The sequence below is a fragment of the Pan paniscus genome, chromosome 11, assembly GCF_029289425.2.
Source record: "Pan paniscus chromosome 11, NHGRI_mPanPan1-v2.0_pri, whole genome shotgun sequence".
Taxonomy (NCBI): domain Eukaryota; kingdom Metazoa; phylum Chordata; class Mammalia; order Primates; family Hominidae; genus Pan; species Pan paniscus.
The window spans coordinates 117,829,407-117,850,205 of record NC_073260.2 but is presented as its reverse complement, the minus strand read 5'-3'; the positions used below and the strand labels follow the sequence as shown (position 1 = coordinate 117,850,205).

At 46.2% G+C, this 20,799-nt stretch overlaps 2 protein-coding genes and 1 pseudogene across 2 annotated transcripts; 2 read left to right on the top strand and 1 right to left on the bottom strand.

Moving 5' to 3' along the window:
- LOC129393107 (RNA-binding motif protein, X chromosome-like) lies at positions 1-5,688 on the top strand (annotated as a pseudogene).
- A 7,716-nt stretch (positions 5,689-13,404) lies between these two features.
- Positions 13,405-15,141, top strand: LOC117981631 (elongation factor 1-alpha 1). The gene has a single exon (XM_034967125.3). The coding sequence runs from the start codon at positions 13,465-13,467 to the stop codon at positions 14,851-14,853; it is 1,389 nt and encodes a 462-aa protein (XP_034823016.2). The 5' UTR covers positions 13,405-13,464; the 3' UTR covers positions 14,854-15,141.
- A 911-nt stretch (positions 15,142-16,052) lies between these two features.
- Positions 16,053-19,714, bottom strand: LOC106635093 (small nuclear ribonucleoprotein E-like). Its single transcript, XM_055092173.2, has one exon. It carries the CDS (start codon positions 19,629-19,631, stop codon positions 19,353-19,355), a length of 279 nt encoding a protein of 92 aa, XP_054948148.1. The 5' UTR covers positions 19,632-19,714; the 3' UTR covers positions 16,053-19,352.
- Between the last annotated feature and the right edge of the window lie 1,085 nt (positions 19,715-20,799).

The following is a 20,799-nucleotide window of genomic DNA, read 5'->3' as shown; positions in this document are numbered from 1 at the left end:
GTTCAAGCAATTCTCCTCCTTCAGCCTCCTGAGTAGCTGGGATTACAGGCATACGCCACCACGCCTGGCTAATTTTGTATTTTTAGTAGAGATAGGATTTCGCCATGTTGGCCAGGCTGGTCTCAAACTCCTGACCTCATGTGGTCCTCCTGCCTCAACCTCCCAAAGTGCTGGGATTATAGGCATGAGCCACTGCACCTGGCCCGATTCTTTATATTTGTAAAAAGCGTAATGTACTTCAATATATTCAAAATTAGACTATTATTTAGAAGTATATCAATTTGCAGCCAGGGCAGTGGCTTACGCCTGTCCTTTACACATATAAGATGGTAATACACGGCCGGGCACAGTGGCTTGTGCCTGTAATCCCAGTACTTTGGAAGGCCGAGGTGGGTGGATCACCTGAGGTCAGGAGTTCGAGACCAGACTGGCCAACATGGAGAAACCCCGTCTCTACTAAAAATACAAAAATTAGCCAGGTGTGGTGGTGGGCTCCTGTAATCCCAGCTACTTGGGTGGCTGAGGCAGGAGAATCCCTTGAACCTGCGAGGTAGAGGTTGCAGTGAGCCGAAATTGCACCATTGCACTCTAGCCTGGGCAACAAGAGCGAAACTTTGTATCATTAAATAAATAAATAAAAGGAAAGGCCGGCGCGGTGGCTCATGCCTGTAGTCCCAGCACTTTGGGAGGCCGAGGCGGGCAGATCACGAGGTCAGGAGATCGAGACCATCCTGGCTAACACGGTGAAACTCAGTCTCTACTAAAAAAAAAAAAAAAATTAGCTGGGTATGGTGGCAGGAGCCTGTAGTCCCAGCTACTCGGGAGGCTGAGGCAGGAGAATGGTGTGAACCTGGGAGGCGGAGCTTGCCGTGAGCCAAGATGGCGCCACTGCACTGCAGCCTGGGTGAGAGCGAGACTCCGTCTCAAAAAAACTTAAAAAAATAAAAAATAAATAGAGAGGGATTTTTTTTTTTAAGTAGCTTTGTGTTTTGTGGCTATTGCATCTGGAAGATAAAAATTGATGTAAAGTGTTATACACTTCTCGTTGCGCAGTAGTGCTAGAGGCTTCGCGGTTCGGTCCTCGGACCGGCAGCCGCCACTGGTGTTGAGCTGCTAGGAAGCCCCTATCGGCGAGCTCGTTGGAGCTCGAACCCATTGTCACCCCTCTGACTCACCGGCAAAAAAAAAAAAAAAAAAAAAAAAAATGATTGAAGCAGATCGCCCAGGAAACCTCTTCATTGGTGGGCTTAATACGGAAACAAATGAGAAAGCTCTTGAAGCAGTATTTGGCAAATATGGACGAATAGTGGAAGTACTCTTGATGAAAGACCGTGAAACCAACAAATCAAGAGGATTTGCTTTTGTCACCTTTGAAAGCCCAGCAGACGCTAAGGATGCAGCCAGAGACATGAATGCAAAGTCATTAGATGGAAAAACCATCAAGGTGGAACAAGCCACCAAACCATCATTTGAAAGTGGTAGACGTGGACCGCCTCCCCCTCCAGGAAGTAGAGGCCCTTTCCAAGAGGTCTTAGAGGTGGAAGAGGAGGAAGTGGAGGAACCAGGGGACCTCCCTCACGGGGAGGACACATGGATGACGGTGGATATTCCATGAATTTTAACATGAGTTCTTCCAGGGGACCACTCCCAGTAAAAAGAGGACCACCACCAAGAAGTGGAGGTCCTCCTCCTAGGAGATCTGCACCTTCAGGGCCAGTTCACAGTAGCAGTGGAATGGGAGGAAGAGCTCCTGTATCACGTGGAAGAGATAGTTACGGAGGTCCACCTCGAAGGGAACCGCTGCCCTCTCGTAGAGATGATTATTTGTCCCCAAGAGATGATGGGTATTCTACTAAAGACAGCTATTCAAGCAGAGATTACCCAAGTTCTCGTGATACTAGAGATTATGCACCACCACCACGAGATTATACTTACCGTGATTACGGTCGTTCCAGTTCACGTGATGACTAGCCATCAAGAGGCTATAGCGATAGAGATGGATATGGTCGTGATTGTGACTATTCAGATCATCCAAGTGGAGGTTCCTACAGAGATTCATATGAGAGTTATGGTAACTCACATAGTGCTCCACCTACACGAGGGCCCCTGCCCCATCTTATGGTGGAAGCAGTCGCTATGATGATTACAGCAGCTCACGTGACGGATATGGTGGAAGTCCAGACAGTTACTCAAGCAGCCGAAGTGATCTCTACTCAAGTGGTCGTGATCGGGTTGGCAGACAAGAAAGAGGGCTTCCCCCTTCTATGGAAAGGGGGCACCCTCCTCCATGTGATTCTTACAGCAGTTCAAGCCGTGGAGCACCAAGAGGTGGTGGCCGTGGAGGAAGCCGATCTGACAGAGGGGGAGGCAGAAGCAGATACTAGAAACAAACAAAACTTTGGACCAAAATCCCAGTTCAAAGAAACAAAAAGTGGAAACTATTCTATCATAACTACCCAAGGACTACTAAAAGGAAAAATTGTGTTACTTTTTAAAAATTCCCTGTTAAGTTCCCCTCCATAATTTTTATGTTCTTGTGAGGAAAAAAGTAAAACATGTTTAATTTTATTTGACTTTTGCATTGCTTTTCAACAAGCAAAGCAAATGTTAAATGTGTTAAGACTTGTACTAGTGTTGTAACTTTCCAAGTAAAAGTATCCCTAAAGGCCACTTCCTATCTGATTTTTCCCAGTAAATGAGGCAGGCAATTCTAAGATCTTCCACAAAACATCTAGCCATCTAAAATGGAGAGATGAATCATTCTACCTATACAAACAAGCTAGCTATTAGAGGGTGGTTGGGGTATGCTACTCATAAGATTTCAGGGTGTCTTCCAACTGAAATCTCAATGTTCTCAGTATGAAAAACCTGAAATCACATGCCTATGTAAGGAAAGTGCTATTCACCCAGTAAACCCAAAAAAGCAAATGGATAATGCTGGCCATTTTGCCTTTCTGACATTTCCTTGGGAATCTGCAAGAACCTCCCCTTTCCCCTCCCCCAATAAGACCATTTAAGTGTGTGTTAAACAACTACAGAATACTAAATAAAAAGTTTGGCCAAAACCAACCATGAAGCTGCAAAAAAAAAAAAGAAAAAAAAAGTGTTATACACTTGTAATTTTATGAATGCTATGGGAACCATCCCAATCAGGGACAGCTGCAAAGAAAAAGTGTTAGTGGGATACATAAATAATTGCTTCTTGCCATTGGTGGGTGGGTTCATATTTTAATTCTCTGAGTATTAAAAACCAAGTATTCTTGGCCAGATGCGGTGGCTCACGCCTGTAATCCCAGCACTTTGGGAGGCCAAGGCGGGCGGATCACGAGGTCAGGAGTTTGAGACCAGCCTGGCCAACATGGTGAAACTCTGTCTTTACTAAAAATACAAAAATTAGCTGGGCACAGTGGAACGTGCCTGAAATCCCAACTACTCAGGAGGCTGAGGCAGGAGAATTGCTTAAACTCCGGAGGCGGAGGTTGCAGTGAGCTGAGATCACGCCACTGCACTCCAGCCCAGGCAAGCAAGACTCCTACTCGGAAAACAACAAAACAAACAAAAAACGAAGTATTCTTGGCCGGGCTCAGTGGCTCACGCCTGTAATACCAGCACTTTGGGAGGCAGAGGCGGGCGGATCACGAGGTCAGGAGTTCGAGACCAGCCTGACCAACATGGGGAAACCCCATCTCTATTAAAAATTACAAAAATTAGCCAGGGATGGTGGCACATGCCTATAATCCCAGCTACTCAGGAGGCTGAGGCAGGAGAATCACCTGAACCCGGGAAGCAGAGGTTGCAGTGAGCCAAGATTGTACCACCACACTCCAGCCTAGGTGACAGAGCGAGACTCCATCTCAAAAGACATAACAAAACAAACAAACAAAAAGTATTCTCATTAATGTGTGGCCAGAAAAAAATTGTATGAAAAAAAGGAAGAAGCCTGGGCGCAGTGGTTCACGCCTGTAATCCCAGTACTTTGGGAGGCCGAGGTGGATGGATCATGAGGTCAGGAGTTCAAGATCAGCCTGGCCAAGATGGTGAAACCCCACCTCTACTAAAAATACAAAAAATTAGCCGGGCGAGGTGGTGGGTGTCTGTAATCCCAGCTACTCGGGAGGCTGAGGCAGAGAATTGCTTGAACCCGGGAAGCGGAGGTTGCAGTGAGCTGAGATCATGCCACTGCACTCCAGCCTGGGCGACAGAGCGAGACTCCATCTCCAAAAAAAAAAAAAAAAAAAAGAAGAAAAGAAAAAAAATGGAAGAAACAGGGCCAGAAGTTGTGGCTTATGCCTGCAATCCCAGTACTTTGGGAGGCTGAGGCAGGTGGAATGCTTGAGTACAGGAGTTCAAGACCAGCCTGGGCAAATGGTGAAACCCTATCCCTACTAAAAATACAAAAAACTAGCCAGGTGTGTTGGCACGCTCCTGTTGTCCCAGTTACTTGGGAGGCTTTGGTGGGAGGATTGCTTGAGCCCAGGGGAGTGGGGCGGAGGTTGCAGTGAGCCAAGGTCATGCCACTGCACTCCAGTTTGGATGACAGAGACCCTGTCTCAAAAACAAAAAAAACAAATCTCCATAACTGATTATTTTTGCTGTATGTCTTGCCTATTGGAGCCTCTGGAAAAAAGGAAATAACAATAAAAAGGAGGTACTCTCCACATAGAAATATACTTTTAGAGTTTTAAAAAACTGATTTTAGTTGCTAATGAGCTCTTGTAAAATAAGATGTCTGACCCATAAAAGCTAATGATTTCCAGCCAGATGTGCATATTTCTGAGTGGGTCACTTTGGGTCTAAATACTGACGAGATAAAAAAGGCTTAATAAAGCCTTCCTTAGGCCGGGCATGGGGGCTTATGCCTATAATCCCAGCACTTTGCGAGGGAGAGGCGGGCGGATCACCTGAGGTCAGGAGTTCAAGACCAGCCTGGCCAACATGGCGAAAATTCATCTCTACTAAAAATACAAAAATTAGCTGCATGCGGTGGCGCACGCCTGTAGTCCGAACTACTCTGCAGGCTGAGGCAGGAGAATCGCTTGAACCCAGGAAATGGAGGCTGCGGTGGGCCGAGATTGTGCCACTGCACTGCAGCCTGGGCAACAAAGCGAGACTCAGTCTTAAAAAAAAGAAAAGAAAAAAAAAAAAGGCTTGTCAGTTGCACTTGGAATATGGCCATCAGGCCTTGCAGCATTTTGGCTTTGCTTCTGCGAAGAAAAAGCAACAGGGCTTTTTGGAATCCTGATCTTAATTTCCTGGACCTGATTCTAAGCTGAAACTTGATACTTTATAGTATGGGCTTGTTAATAGAAAAACTTCAACTGAATTAAATTTAAAATAATTTAATTGAGCGGCTGGGCTTGGTGGCTCACGCCTGTAATCCCAGCACTTTCGGAGGCCAAGGCAGGAGGATCACAAGGTCAGGAGATCGACACCATCCTGGCTAACATGGTGAAACCCCATCTCTACTAAAAATACAAAAAATTAGCTGGGCATGGTGGCGGGCACCCCTAGTTCCAGCTACTCGGACACAGGACACAGGACACAGGGCGCTGGCATCTTTGCCAATCTTAGTATTGCTGTCAGTATTAAACTGCCTGAATCTAAAAAGGGCTTGTTGTTTCTTTACCAATTAAATCTCTCAGCTTTGCTTGACAGCAGTGATATGCTTTGGCTGTGTCCCCACCCAAATCTCATCTTGAATTGCAACTCCCATAATTCCCACATATCATGGGAGGAACCTGGTGGGAGGTGATTGAATTATGGGTTAGGGCTTTCCTGCACTGTTCTCCTGATAGTGAATGAGTCTCATGAGGTCTGACAGTTTTAAAAACCAGAGTTTCCCTGCACAAGCCCTCTCTTTTTTGCATGCTGCCATCCACGTGAGACATGCCTTGCTCCTCCTTGCCTTCTGCCAAGACTGTGAGGCCTCCTCACCCATGTGGAACTGTAAGTTCATTAAACCTCTTTTTCTTCCCAGTGTCAGGTATGTCTTTATCAGCAGCGTGAAAATGGACTCATACATTAAATTGGTACTAGTAGAGCAGGGCACTGCTGTAGATACCCAAAAATGTGGAAGCTACTTTGGAACTGGGTAACAGGCAGAGATTGGAACAGTTTGGAGGGCTCAGAAGAAGACAGGAAAATGTGGGAAAGTTTGGCACTCCCTAGAGACTTGTTGAATGGCTTTGACCAAAATGCTGATAGTATTATGGACAATAAAGTCCAGGCTGAGGTGGTCTCAGATGGAAACGCGGAACTTGCTGGAAACTGGAGCAAAGGTGACTCTTGTTATGTTTTAGCAAAGAGACTGGCAGCATTTTACCCCTGCCCTAGAGATTTGTGGAACTTTGAATTTGACAGAGATGACTTAGGGTATCTGGTGGAAGAAATTTCCTAGCATCAAAGCATTCGCGTGGTGACTTGGGTGCTGTTAAAGGCATTCAGGTTTATAAAGGAAGCAGAGCATAAAAGACTGGAAAATTGCAACCTGACAATGCAACAGGAAAGAAAATCTCATTTTCTGAGGAGAAACTCAACCCAGATGCAGAAATTTGCATAAGTAATGAGGAGCTGAATGTTAATCCCCAAGACAATGGGGAAAATGTCTTCAGGGAATGTCAGAGGTATTCATGGCAGCCCCTCCCATCACAGGTCCAGAGGCCTAGGAGGAAAAAGTGGTTCTGTGGGCTGGGCCCAGAGTTCCTGTGCTGTGTGCAGTCTAGGGACTTGTTGCCCTGTGTCCCAGACACTCCACCCATGACTAAAAGGGGCCAAGGTACAGCTCAGGCTGTTCCTTCAGAGGGTGGAAGCTCTAAGACTTGGCAGTGTCCATGTGGTGTTGAGCCTATGGGTGCACGGAAGTCAAGAATTGAGGTTTGGGAACCTCAATTAGGAAGTCAAACTATCTCTGTTGTAGACAATGTGATTCTATACCTAAAAAACCCCGAAGGCTCTGTCCCAAAGCTCCTAGATCTGAAAAAGAACTTCAGCAAAGTTTTAGGATGCAAAATCAGTATACAGAAATCAGTATCCACCAGGAGCAGTGGCTCACGCCTGTAATCCCAGAACTTTTGGAGGCCTAGTCTGGGGGATCACTTGAGACCAGGAGTTCAAGACCCGCTGGGCCACCATGGCCAAACCCCGTCTCTACAAAAAAATACAAAATTAGCCGGGCATGGGGGCACACACGTGTAGTCCCAGATACTTGGGAGGCTGAGGCAGGAGAATCGCTTGAACCTGGGAGGCGAAGGTTGCAGTTAGCAGAAACCATGCCACTGTACTCCAGCTTGGGCGACAGGTCCTCACTCTGTCCCCCAAGCTGGAGGGCAATGGCAAGATCAGAGGTCGCTGGAGTCTCAACCTCCCAAGGCTCAGGTGATCCTCCTGCCTCGGCACCCTGGAGTAGCTGGGACCACAGGTGGGCACCACCACGCCCAGCTAATTTATTTATTTACTTATTTCAAGACGAAGTCTTGCTCTGTCACCCAGGCTGGAGTGCAGTGGCATGATCTTGGTTCAAGCAATTCTCCTGCTTCAGCCTCTTGGGTAGCTAGGATTACAGGGGCATGCCACCACGCCCAACTAATTTTTCTTTTCTTTTCTTTTTTTTTTTTTGAGAGACAGGGTTTCACCATGATGTCCAGGCTGGTCTTGAGCTCCTGACCTCAGGTGATCCACCAAAGTGCTGGGGTTACAGGCATGAGCTATCACGCCTGGCCGCCCAGCTAATTTCTATATTTTTTGTAGAGATGGGGTTTCCCCATGTTTGCCCTGGCTGGTCTCGAAATCCTGGGCTCAATTTATTCTCCCACCTCAGCCTCCCACCTGAGCCTCCCAAAGTGCTGGGATTACGGGCATGAGCCTCCACACCCGGATTTTTCCCTCTGCAGATCTATATATAGATATAGATATAGCTATTCCTAATTATTATTATTTTGAGACAGTCTCACTCTGTCACCTAAATTGGAGTGCAGTGGTGAAATCTCGGCTCACTGCAACCTCTGCCTCCCGGGTTCAAGCGATTCTTGTGCCTCAGCTTCCCGAGTAGCTGGGATTACAGGCGCCCACAACCATGCCCAGCTAATTTTTGTATTTTTAGTAGATACGGGGTTTCACCATGTTGGCCAGGCTGGTCTTGAACTCCTGTCCTCAGGTGATCTGCCCCCCTGCACCTCCCAAAGTGCTGGGATCACAGGTGTGAGCCACCGTGCCTAGTCATTTTTTTCCTAATTAATTTGTGACCCAGAAAATCCTGTTTAAAATCTGCCATCTAGTGTGGGATTTGTAAAATGACAAATCACTGGACACAATCATGTGTTTACACTAAGGCTTCCCTCCTGGACACCAGGTTTAAAACTTCTCAGCATCAAATAACATTATCCAGTAAAGTAGCATTAAATTTGGTTACCCATTTGGTTTTACTCACAGTTTTAGATAGATAGATATGAGTATATTGATATGCAGGGTAGATTTTTTTTTTTTGCAAGTTAGAGCTTTTGATCAGCAGGATATTGTAGTATTAGAAACCTTTAAATAGCCCAGTAAGCTGGAAGGAATGTGGCTCACAATTGTAATCCCAGCACTTTGGGAGACCAAGGAGGAAGGATTGCTAGGAGTTCGAGACTGCCCTGGGCAACATGGCATGACCCCCATCTCTAAAATAAATAAAAATGAATAAATAGCAAAGTAAAAGCTATCTCATAATTAATTTTTATTTATTTATTTTTATTTATTTATTTTTGAGACGGAGTCTCGCTCTGTTGCCAGGCTGGAGTGCAGTGGTGTGATCTTGGCTCACTGAAACTTCTGCCTCCTGGGTTCAAGTGATTCTCCTGCCTCAGTCTCCCAAGCAGCTGGGACTACAGGCGCAGGCCACCACACCCAGCTGATTTTTGTATTTTTAGTAGAGACGGGGTTTCACCATTTTGGCCAGGATGGCCTCGATCTCTTGACCTCAGGTGATCTGCCTGCCTTGGCCTCCCAAAGTGCTGGAATTACAGGTGTGCGACACCGCACCCAGCCTAATTTTTTGTTTTGTTTTGTTTTGTTTTTTTGAGACAGAGTCTTTCTCTGTTGCCCAGGCTGGAGTGCAGTGATGCAATCTCGGCTCACTGCAAGCTCCGCCTCCCGGGTTCACGCCATTCTCCTGCCTCAGCCTCCCCAGCAGCTGAGACTACAGGCGCCAGTCACCCCACCCGGCTAATTTTTTGTATTTTCAGTAGAGATGGGGTTTCACCGTGTTAGCCAGGATGGTCTCGATCTCCTGACCTTGTGATCCGCCCCCCTCGGCCTCCCAAAGTGCTGGGATTACAGGCGTGAGCCACTGCGCCCGGCCTTGCACCCGGCCTAATTTTTATTTATTTATCTTTGAGATGAAGTCTTGCTCTGTTGCCCAGGCTCTAGTGCAGTGGCACGATCTTGGCTCACTGCAACCTCCATCTCCTGGGTTCAAGCGATTCTCCTGCCTCAGCCTCCGGAGTAGCTGGGATTACAGGCGCGCGCCACCACATCCAGCAAATTTTTGTATTTTTAGTAGAGATGGGGATTCACTATGTTGGCCTGGCTGGTCTCGAACTCCTGACCCCAAGTGATTCGCCCACCTCAGCCTCCCAAAGTGCTGGGATTACAGGCATGAGCCACCGTATCCAGCCAGTAGTATAATTATTGTTTTCTTTTTTTTGAGACGGAGTCTCACTCTGTTGGCCAAGTTGGATTGCAGTGGGAGGATCTCGGCTCACCACAATCTCTGCCTCCCAGGTTCAAGTGATTCTGCCTCAGTCTCCCGAGTAGCTGGGACTACAGACGCATGCCACCATGCCTGGCTAATTTTTGTATTTTTAGTAGAGATAGGGTTTCACTATGTTGGCCAGGCTGGTCTCAAACTCCTGATCTCGTGATCCGTCTACCTTAATTTTTGTTTTCAACTATGAAATACATTTTTAAAAACTCAGGCCAGGCACAGTGGCTCACACCTGTAATCCCAGCATTTTGGGAGGCTGAGGCGAGTAGATCACGAAGTCAGGAGAATGGGAGCATCCTGGCCAACATGGTGAAAACCCATCTCTACTAAAAATACAAAAATTAGCCAGGGTGGTGGTGCGTGCGTGTACTCCCAGCTACTCAGGAGGCTGAGGCAGCAGAATCGCTTGAACCAGGGAGGTGGAGTTTGCAGTGGGCAGAGATCGCGACACTGCACTCCAGCCTGGGCAACAGAGCGAGACTCTATCTCAAAAAACAAAAAACAAAAAAACAAAAACTCAAGAGGAAAAGAATATTCTATTTACCCGGGTACATGCTATTTACTCGGGTATTTAGCCTTTTTATTGTTCTTCATTCATTTCTTATGTTCCTAGCTTTCTTCTGATATAATTTCTCTTATATCTGAACTTACAGCAATTTATTCAGAGGATTTTTGTTTGCAACACATTCTCTTAGTTTCCTTGTATCTAAGCATGTCTTTATTTCATCTTTATTCCTGAAGAATATTTTCATTGAATTTTGAGGTGACAGCTCTTTTTTTTTTTTTTTTTTTTGTCTTTTGGTGACACCTTTTTTTATTCAGCACTTTTTAAAGTTTTTTTTTCTTTTTTCTTTTTTTTACTTTTTAAAAATAATAGAGGCAGGGTCTCTAACTATGTTTCCCAGACTGATTTTGAACTCCTGGTCTCAAGGGATTCACCTGCCTTGGTCTCCCAAAGTGCTGGGATTATCCATGTGAGCCATCATGCCCGGCCTGTTAAGCATTTAAAAATGTTACACACACACACACACACAAATACAGTTTTTTCTTTTTTTTTCTAATGGCTCAAAAACAATAATAAAATGTTTTTATTTATTTATTAATTTTTTTTTGGAGACGGAGTCTTGCTCTGTCACCCAGGCTGAAGTGCAGTGGAGTGATCTCGGCTCACTGCAACCTCCACCTCCCGGGTTCAAGCGATTTTCCTGCCTCAGCCTCCCTAGTAGCTGGGACTAGAGGTGTGTGCCACCATGCCTGGCTAATTTTTGTATTTTTAGTAGAGATGAGGTTTCACCATGTTAGTCAGGCTCGTCTTTTTAGTAGAGATGGGGTTTCACTAAGTTAGTCAGGCTGGTCTCGAACTCCTGACCTCGTCATCCGCCCGCCTCGGCCCCCCAGAGTGCTGGAATGCAGTGGGCAATACATTATCTTTCCCTGGCTATTTTCAAGATTTTCTTTGTCTATATTTTCAAAGTTTGATTGCAATCTATCTCAATTTGGATTCATTTGGGTCTTTCTTTTTTATTCATTTATTTATTTTATTATCAAGCAGCCGCCTGAAACAGAGTTAGTTCAGAGAGACTCTCTGAGTTTTTTTTGTTAAGGTTCTGCTGGCCTTCGTGAATATCAGTTATTGTCTTTTGCCAAAATTTAGAAAATTTTTAGCCATTGTTTCAACTTTTTTTTTTTTTTTGTACTGCACTTTTTCTCCTTTCCTTCTGGAACTCTGATGTCATGAATATCAGCCCTTTGGTATTGTTCACAGATTCCTCAGGCTCCTTTATTTTGGTGGGGTGGGGAATTTTTTTTTTTTTTAGAAGGAGTCTCACTCAATTGAGTAGGCTGGAGGGCAGTGGGGCGATCTAAGAATCGCTTGAACCCCGGGGCCTTTGACTCTAAGGCCCTCCTTGAGGCTCCCTCTCCTTCCTTGGGACGTTTGACCCAGAAAATGGGGTCAAAAACTGCTGCTGCAAACGTCTTCAGTGCCAGTAGCCAAGGTCTGGGGAGACCCATGGGGTCTCACCAGGAGGCTGAGGCAGGAAAATCGCTTGAACCCGGGAGGTGGAAGTTGCAGTGAGCCAAGATTGTGCCATTGCACTCCAGCCTGGGTGACAGGGCAAGGCTCTGTTTAAAAAATAAAACAAAAATCCTAGGTCTAGGTCTAAAAAGGAAAAAATCAATCAGCAAACATAAATGTGGCTTTTAAGAGACATCCTTGTAGAAAAAAATGGTGCTGACAAAGGATTACTAATATGAAAATAATAAGGGATGAAACAGACTAAACAATACAGCTGCTAGGTAATCAATTAATCCTCTTGTCTTAAGTAGAGCTAATGAAATTAGGTCGACTGAAATGGTTTTGTCAGTGGTGGGGGCTTTACCCCTTCAACGACACCACTGAGGCACTTCGTTCAAGCAAAATTACATCTACCTTGCACATAACTATAACCAGCACCCCGCACAATTCAGGGCACACGGGAGGTATGAGGCACATTTTCATTTACTGAGTTAATGAGCAACAAGGATTATCAAGAGTGTGCATCTTTAGTCTCACAGTTCTCTTATGTTGTTGTTAACTGTTATTAAGTAAGGAGAAGCTAGAACAAAGAATAACACAATATTTTCTGCTTCCTTTTTTTTTTTTTTTTTTGAGAGGGAGTCTCACTCTGTCACCCAGGCTGGAGTGCAGTGGTGGGATCTTGGCTCACTGCAACCTCTGCCTCCTGGATTCAAGTGATTCTTCTGCCTCAGCCTCCCTAGTAGCTGGGATTATAGGTGTGTACAACCAAGCCTGGCTATTTTTCTGTATTTTAGTAGAGACAGGGTTTCATCATGTGGCTAGGCTGGTTTGGAACTCCTGGTCTCAAGCGATCCACCTGCCTTGGCCTCCCAAAGTGCTGGGATAACAGGCGTGAGTCACCATGCCTGTCCCAGATTTTCTGCTTTCTATATGGAATCCGCAGCTAGTCAAATTCACTTGACTTGTTGGGGTGGGGGACACCTGACAGCTAAGTGACTCACTAATGTGAAATCCTCTCCAATTTTTTTTTTTTGAAATAAGGTCTCGCTATGCTACCCAGGCTGGTCTCAAACTCCTGGGCTCAAACAATCCTCCCACCTTGGCCTCCCAAATTATTGGGATTACAGGTGTGAGACACCATATCCGGCCCCTCTCCAGTTCTATGTAAAAAATCAGCTTCATCCAGATAACAACACTTTGTTACCTCTAAGGGGTGGGGTGGGTGGGGAGGCAGACTGACTTCTGGAGCCTCAATAGCAACAGCGTTTGGAAAAAAATTATTTCCAAACACAGGAGAACTCAGGATCTAATTCACATGTGATCTCCTTAAAAAACTAGCAACAGCTGCCTGGCACAGTGGCTCATGCCTGTAATCCCAGCACTTTGGGAGGCTGAGACGGGCAGATCACGAGGTTAAGAGATTGAGACCATCCTGGCTAACATGGTGAAACCGCATCTCTACTAAAAACTACAAGAATTAGCTGGGCATGGTGGCCTGCGCCTGCAATCCCAGCTACTCAAGAGGCTGAGGCAGGAGAATTGCTTGAACCTGGGAGGCGGAGGTTGCAGTGAGCTGAGATCGCACCACTGCCCTCCAGTGTGGCAACAAAGTGAGACTTCATCTCAAAAAAAAAGAAAAAGGCTTTTTCGCAACGGGTTTGCCGCCAGAACACAGGTGTCGTGAAAACTACCCCTAAAAGCCAAAATGGGAAAGGAAAAGACTCATATCAACATTGTCGTCATTGGACACGTAGATTCGGGCAAGTCCACCACTACTGGCCATCTGATCTATAAATGCGGTGGCATCGACAAAAGAACCATTGAAAAATTTGAGAAGGAGGCTGCTGAGATGGGAAAGGGCTCCTTCAAGTATGCCTGGGTCTTGGATAAACTGAAAGCTGAGCGTGAACGTGGTATCACCATTGATATCTCCTTGTGGAAATTTGAGACCAGCAAGTACTATGTGACTATCATTGATGCCCCAGGACACAGAGACTTCATCAAAAACATGATTACAGGGACATCTCAGGCTGACTGTGCTGTCCTGATTGTTGCTGCTGGTGTTGGTGAATTTGAAGCTGGTATCTCCAAGAATGGGCAGACCCGAGAGCATGCCCTTCTGGCTTACACACTGGGTGTGAAACAACTAATTGTCGGTGTTAACAAAATGGATTCCACTGAGCCACCCTACAGCCAGAAGAGATATGAGGAAATTGTTAAGGAAGTCAGCACTTACATTAAGAAAATTGGCTACAACCCCGACACAGTAGCATTTGTGCCAATTTCTGGTTGGAATGGTGACAACATGCTGGAGCCAAGTGCTAACATGCCTTGGTTCAAGGGATGGAAAGTCACCCGTAAGGATGGCAGTGCCAGTGGAACCACGCTGCTTGAGGCTCTGGACTGCATCCTACCACCAACTCGTCCAACTGACAAGCCCTTGCGCCTGCCTCTCCAGGATGTCTACAAAATTGGTGGTATTGGTACTGTTCCTGTTGGCCGAGTGGAGACTGGTGTTCTCAAACCCGGTATGGTGGTCACCTTTGCTCCAGTCAACGTTACAACGGAAGTAAAATCTGTCGAAATGCACCATGAAGCTTTGAGTGAAGCTCTTCCTGGGGACAATGTGGGCTTCAATGTCAAGAATGTGTCTGTCAAGGATGTTCGTCGTGGCAACGTTGCTGGTGACAGCAAAAATGACCCACCAATGGAAGCAGCTGGCTTCACTGCTCAGGTGATTATCCTGAACCATCCAGGCCAAATAAGCGCCGGCTATGCCCCTGTATTGGATTGCCACACGGCTCACATTGCATGCAAGTTTGCTGAGCTGAAGGAAAAGATTGATCGCCGTTCTGGTAAAAAGCTGGAAGATGGCCCTAAATTCTTGAAGTCTGGTGATGCTGCCATTGTTGATATGGTTCCTGGCAAGCCCATGTGTGTTGAGAGCTTCTCAGACTATCCACCTTTGGGTCGCTTTGCTGTTCGTGATATGAGACAGACAGTTGCGGTGGGTGTCATCAAAGCAGTGGACAAGAAGGCTGCTGGAGCTGGCAAGGTCACCAAGTCTGCCCAGAAAGCTCAGAAGGCTAAATGAATATTATCCCTAATACCTGCCACCCCACTGTTAATCAGTGGTGGAAGAACGGTCTCAGAACTGTTTGTTTCAATTGGCCATTTAAGTTTAGTAGTAAAAGACTGGTTAATGATAACAATGCATCGTAAAACCTTCAGAAGGAAAGGAGAATGTTTTGTGGACCACTTTGGTTTTCTTTTTTGCGTGTGGCAGTTTTAAGTTATTAGTTTTTAAAATCAGTACTTTTTAATGGAAACAACTTGACCAAAAATTTGTCACAGAATTTTGAGACCCATTAAAAAAGTTAAATGAGAAAAAAAAAAAAAAAAAAAAAAAGAAAAAGAAAAAACTAGTAACAGCTTAATTTTTAAAAATATTTATAATAGAGACAGGGTCTACTATGTTGGTCAGATTGGTCTTGAATTCCTGGCCTCAAGCAATCCTCCTTCTTGGCCTCCCAATGTACTAGGATTACAGGCATGAGCTGCCACCCTCAGCCAACAGCTTAATTTCTGCCAGGTAAGGCTGTCTTTATTGTCCTTGTTGGAGGTTTGGGCACACAGACTCCAGGAGTGGTGTGCTCCAGGGTTGTGGGGAAGCAGAAGAGTCCTTGGGATGCTGAGAGGGAGAGGGACTGCAGAAGGCACCAGGGCAAGGGGAGGGGGGGTGGGGAGGGCAGGGGATACCTGGGGCACTGAGAGAGCTAGGTGGGGCTAATACCCTGCAGAAACATGCCTCCAGCAGATATATGGGATGGAGGTGCACGGCCAGCCCTCTTCCTCCTCCTATTCCTCCTCCTCCAACTCCTGCTCCCTCTCCTTCCCTGTCCTTTCACCTTTGACCCAATGGGTCTCCCCAGACCTTGGGTAGTGGCACTGGAGATGTTTGCGGCAGCAGTTTTTGACCCCATTTTCTGGGTCAAACATCCCAAGGAAGGAGAGGGACCCTCAAGGAGGGCCTTAGAGTCAAAGGAGCATCTCAGGATTGAGAGTCAGGGAAAATTTGATCTTTGTTATGATAATGTTCCCTCCAATCTACAGTTCTCAAACTTTCTGGTCTCAAACCTTCTTAATGTTGAAAATTGTCTTCATGGGTATTTCCATCAGTATTTGTTATATTTTAAAAGTGAGAAAAATTTAGGCCAGGGATGATGGCTCGCACCTATAATCCCAGCACTTTGGGAGGCCAAGGCAGGAAGATCGCTTGAGCACAGTGGTTCATGACCAGCCTGGGCAACATAGTGAGACCCTGTCTCTACAAAAAATAAAAAATTCGCTGGTGTGCTGTTGTGTGCCTGTAGTCCCAGCTACTTGGGAGGCTGAGGCTGGAGGATCGCTGTAGCTCAGGATCACAGAGGAGCTGAGATGGCACCTCTGCGCAAGAGAATGTGGTCCTGTCTCCAAAAAAAAAAAAAAAAAATTGCCATACTATATTGTATTATGTTACATTACATTATATTTTATTTTATTTTTTTGAGACGGATTCTCACTCTGTTGCCCTAGCTGGGGTGCAGTGGCGTGATCTTGGCTCACTGCAACCTTTGCCTCACGGGTTCAAGAGATTCTCCTGCCTCAGCCTCCCCAGTAGCTGGGACTAGCGCATGCCACCATGCCTGGCTCCTTTTTGTATTTTATTTTATTTTTTGAGGTGGAGTTTTGCTATTGTTGCCCAGGCTGGAGTGCAATGGTGTGATCTCAGCTCACTGCAACCTCTGCCTCACGGGTTCAAGTGATTCTCCCGCCTCAGCCTCCTGAGTAGCTGGGATTACAGGCATGTGCCACCATACCTGGCTAATGTGTTTTTAGTACGGACGGGGTTTCACCATGTTGGTCAGGCTGGTCTTGAACCCCCAACCTCAGGTGATCCGCCCGCCTCAGCCTCCCAAAGTGCTGGGATTACAGGCATGAGCCACCTTGCCCAACATACTTTTTGTATTTTAGTAGAGACGGGGTTTCACTATGTTAACCAGGCTGGTCTCACACTCCCGACCTCAAGTGATCTGCCCACCTCGGTCTCCCAGAGTGCTGGGATTACAGATGTGAGCCACTGTGCCCAGCCAGCCATTATATATATATATATATATATATATATTTTTTTTTTTTTTTTTTGGAGACCGAGTCTTGCTCTGTCGCCCAGGCTGGAGTGCAGTGGTGCGATCTCGGCTCACTGCAAGCTCTGCCTCTCGGGTTCACGCCATTCTCCTGCCTCAGCCTCCCGAGTAGCTGGGACTACAGGCGCCCGCCACAACGCCCGGCTAATTTTTGTATTTTTAGTAGAGACAGTGTTTCACCGTGTTAGCCAGGATGGTCTGGATCTCCTGACCTCAGGTGATCCGCCCGCCTTAGCTTCCCAAAGTGCTGGGATTACAGGCGTGAGCCACCGCGCCCGGCCCATTTTGTATTTTAAAACAGAAAAGTTTAGGCCAAGTGTGGTGCCTCACGCCCGAAATCCCAGCACTTTGGGACACCAAGGTGGGAGGATTGCTTGAGCCCAGGAGTTCCAGACTAGCCTGGGCAACATGGCAAAACCTCGTCTCTAAGAAAAAAACAGGCCAGGCGCGGTGGCTCATGCCTGTAATCCCAGCACTTTGGGAGGCAGAGGTGGGTGGATCACGAGGTCAAGAGATCGAGACCATCCTGGCTAACACGGTGAAACCGTCTCTACTAAAAATACAAAAAATTAGCCGGGCGTGGTGGCAGGCGCCTGTAGTCCCAGCTACTCGGGAGGCTGAGTCAGGAGAATGGCGTGAATCCGGGAGGCGGAGCTTGCAGTGAGCCAAGATTGCCACTGAACTCCAGCCTGGGCCACACAGCTAGACTCCGTCTCAAAAAAAAAAGAAAAAAGAAAAAAGAAAAAAATTAGTCAGGTGTGGTGGTGCACACTTCCGGTTCCAACTATTCAGGAGTCTGAGGTGGGAGGATTGCTTGAGCCCAGGGAGTTGGGGCTGCCATGAGCCAAGATCACTCCACCTCACTTCAGCCCGGGTGATAGAGCAAGACTCTGTCTCCAAAAAACCAAACCAACCAACCAAACAAACAAACAAAAAACCTGAGAACAATTTAAGACACAAGAATATAGATGGCCGGGCACTGTGGCTCCAGCCTGTAATCCCAGCACTTTGGGAGGCCGAGAGGGGCGGATCGCGAGGTGAGGAGATCGAGACCATCCTGGCTAATACGGTGAAACCCCGTCTCTACTAAAAATACATAAAAATTAGCTGGGCGTGGTGGTGGGCGCCTGTAGTCCCAGCTACTCCGGAGGCTGAGGCAGGAGAATAGTGTGAACTCAGGAGGCAGAGATTGCAGTGAGCCGAGATTGCGCCACTGCACTCCAACGTGGATGACAGGGCGACTCAAAAAGAAAAAAAAAAAAAAAAAAAAGAATATAGAAATACACATTATCTTAGCTTTCAGGGCAAAGGAGTTTTCTGGAAACAATCCACTGTATGCTCCTGAGTGAATGGGAACGGAAAAGTCAGATAATGTCATAGTATTATTATAAAAATAGTTTTAACCTTGCCAGTTTCTGGAACAAATTTTGAGAACCACTGCTCCAGAAAATCTTTGCCTGCACAACTTAGAGCAGGGCCTTTGCTGCTTGAGCAGCCCGCTCTGATCCAGAATTTAGAGGGAGTGCCCTGGAATGCCGTCCCTATCACTGCCTTACTGGCATTTGCCCTTTAGTCTGTGGAGGATTTCTTTCTAGGAAAGAACAGAGGCTGGGCGCTGTGGCTCACACCTGTAATCCCAGCACTTTGGGAGGCCGAGGCCGGTGGCTCACTTGAGCCCAGGAGTTCGAGAGCAGCCTGGGCAATATGGTGAAACCCTGCCTCCACTAAAACCACAAAAATTAGCTGAGTGTGGTGGCATGCGCCTATGAGGGAGGCTGAGGCAGGGGAATCACTTTAATCCGGGAGGCAGAGGTTGCAGTGAGCAGAGATCGCACTACTGCACTCCAGCCTGAGTAACAGAGCAAGACTTGGTCTCAAAAAAAAAAAATAACAAACAAAAAACAACAACAATTAAAAAAAAACAACAGGAATTGGCTGGGCGTGGTGGCTCACGCCTGTAATCCCAGCACTTTGGGAGGCCGAGGCAGGTGGATCACCTGAGGTCGGGAGTTTGTGACCAGCCTGACCAACATGGAGAAACCCTGTCTCTACTAAAAATACAAAATTAGCCAGGAGTGGTGGCACATGCCTGTAATCTCAGCTACTAGGGAGGCTGAGGCAGGAGAATCGCTTGAACCTGGGAGGTGGAGGTTGCGGTGAGCTGAGATTGCGCCATTGCACTCCAGCCTGGGCAATAAGAGTGAAACTCCGTCTCAGAAAAAAAAAAAAAAAGATTTATTATTATTATTAGTATTATTAGTTTTAATACAAACAATCCCACAGCATTTATTGCCATCTTGTAAAAACATAAGTGTAATCAAAACAATATGAATAAATGTTCATATTGGACAAAGGACATCTACAAACAAACTGTATCCTTCTCAACAATTTCTCACTTCATTGATCATTTCTAGTTGGAGACACTTTGTAGCAGATTAATATTATCTCCTTTTAGCATGATCCGACCCAGTTGTTTTCTTGACTTTGTTTTAGAATGAATCTCTTCTGCATCATCTAATACAAGGTTCATATACTCATCAAAACCAATGATACAGCCTTCTATCTGCATATTCACTGGCTCATAGAGCCACACCTGAATCCGCGATCTATTTTGTAAGTATCTGAAGATGAGGTTGATGGGCTGCACCATAACCTTCTGCACTTTCTGGCCCTGGCCACTGTATGCCATGGTGGAATTTCACAAAGAGCACACTCGCAACCTTATTATTATTATTTTTGTTTTTGAAATGGAGTTTTGCTCTTGTTGCCCAGGCTGGAGTGCAATGGCGCGATCTCGCCTTCCTGCAACCTCTGCCTCCCAGGTTCAAGTAATTCTCCTGCCTCAGCATCCCAAGTAGCTGGGATTACAGGCATGTACCACCACGCCCGGCTAATTTTGTATTTTTAGTAGAAATGGGGTTTCGCCATATTTGCCAGGCTGGTTTCAAACCCCCGACCTCAGGTGATTCACTCACCTCAGCCTCCCAAAGTGCTGGGATTGCAGGCCTGAGCTACCAAGCCTGGCCAGGAATCCTTAAAAAGGTGTCAGGATATCAATAGAAGTTTCATGAGCTAATAACTAATTTGAAGAGAACAGCCAACAAAATAGGACTACATGTATCTTTCTCATGATGGGGCTGGATAAAATCAGGTAACACTAATAAAGTCATCTAAGTGTGGGCAATATAGTGAGACCCCATCTCTACAAAAAATAAGTTAAAAAAAATTAACCAGACATGGTGGTGCATGCCTGTGGTCCCAGCTACTTGGGAGGCTGTGGCGGGAGGATTGCTTGAGCCCAGGAATTCAAGGCTGCAATGAGCTATGATTGCACCACTGCATTTCAGCCTGGACAACAGAGTGAGAGCCTGTCTCAAAAAAATAAAAAAATAAAATTAAAAAAAGGTAACCTGGCTGGGCGCAGTGGCTCATGCCTGTAATCCCAGCACTTTGGGAGGCTGAGGTGGGAGGATCACCTTAGGTCAGGAGTTCGAGGCCAGCCTGACCAACATGGTGAAACCCTGTCTGTACTAAAAATACAAAATTAGCCGGGTGTGGTGGTGCATGCCTGTAATCGCAGCTACTTGGGAGGCCGAGGCACAAGAATCATTTGAACCAGGGAGGCGGAGGTTGCAGTGAGCCAAGATTGTGCCATTGTACTCCAGCCTGGGCAACAATAGTGAAACTCCTTCTCAAAAAAAAAAAAAAAAAAAAAAAAAAGAGTAACCTAAAGCCAGAGGAAAAGGTACTTGCTGTGGTGTAGGCCAAGAAGAAAATGTAAGGCAATTTGTAGACAAGTTTAAGTTCATATTAAAATAATGAACAAGAATTTAGAAAATTTCTTAGAGGTAAGACAG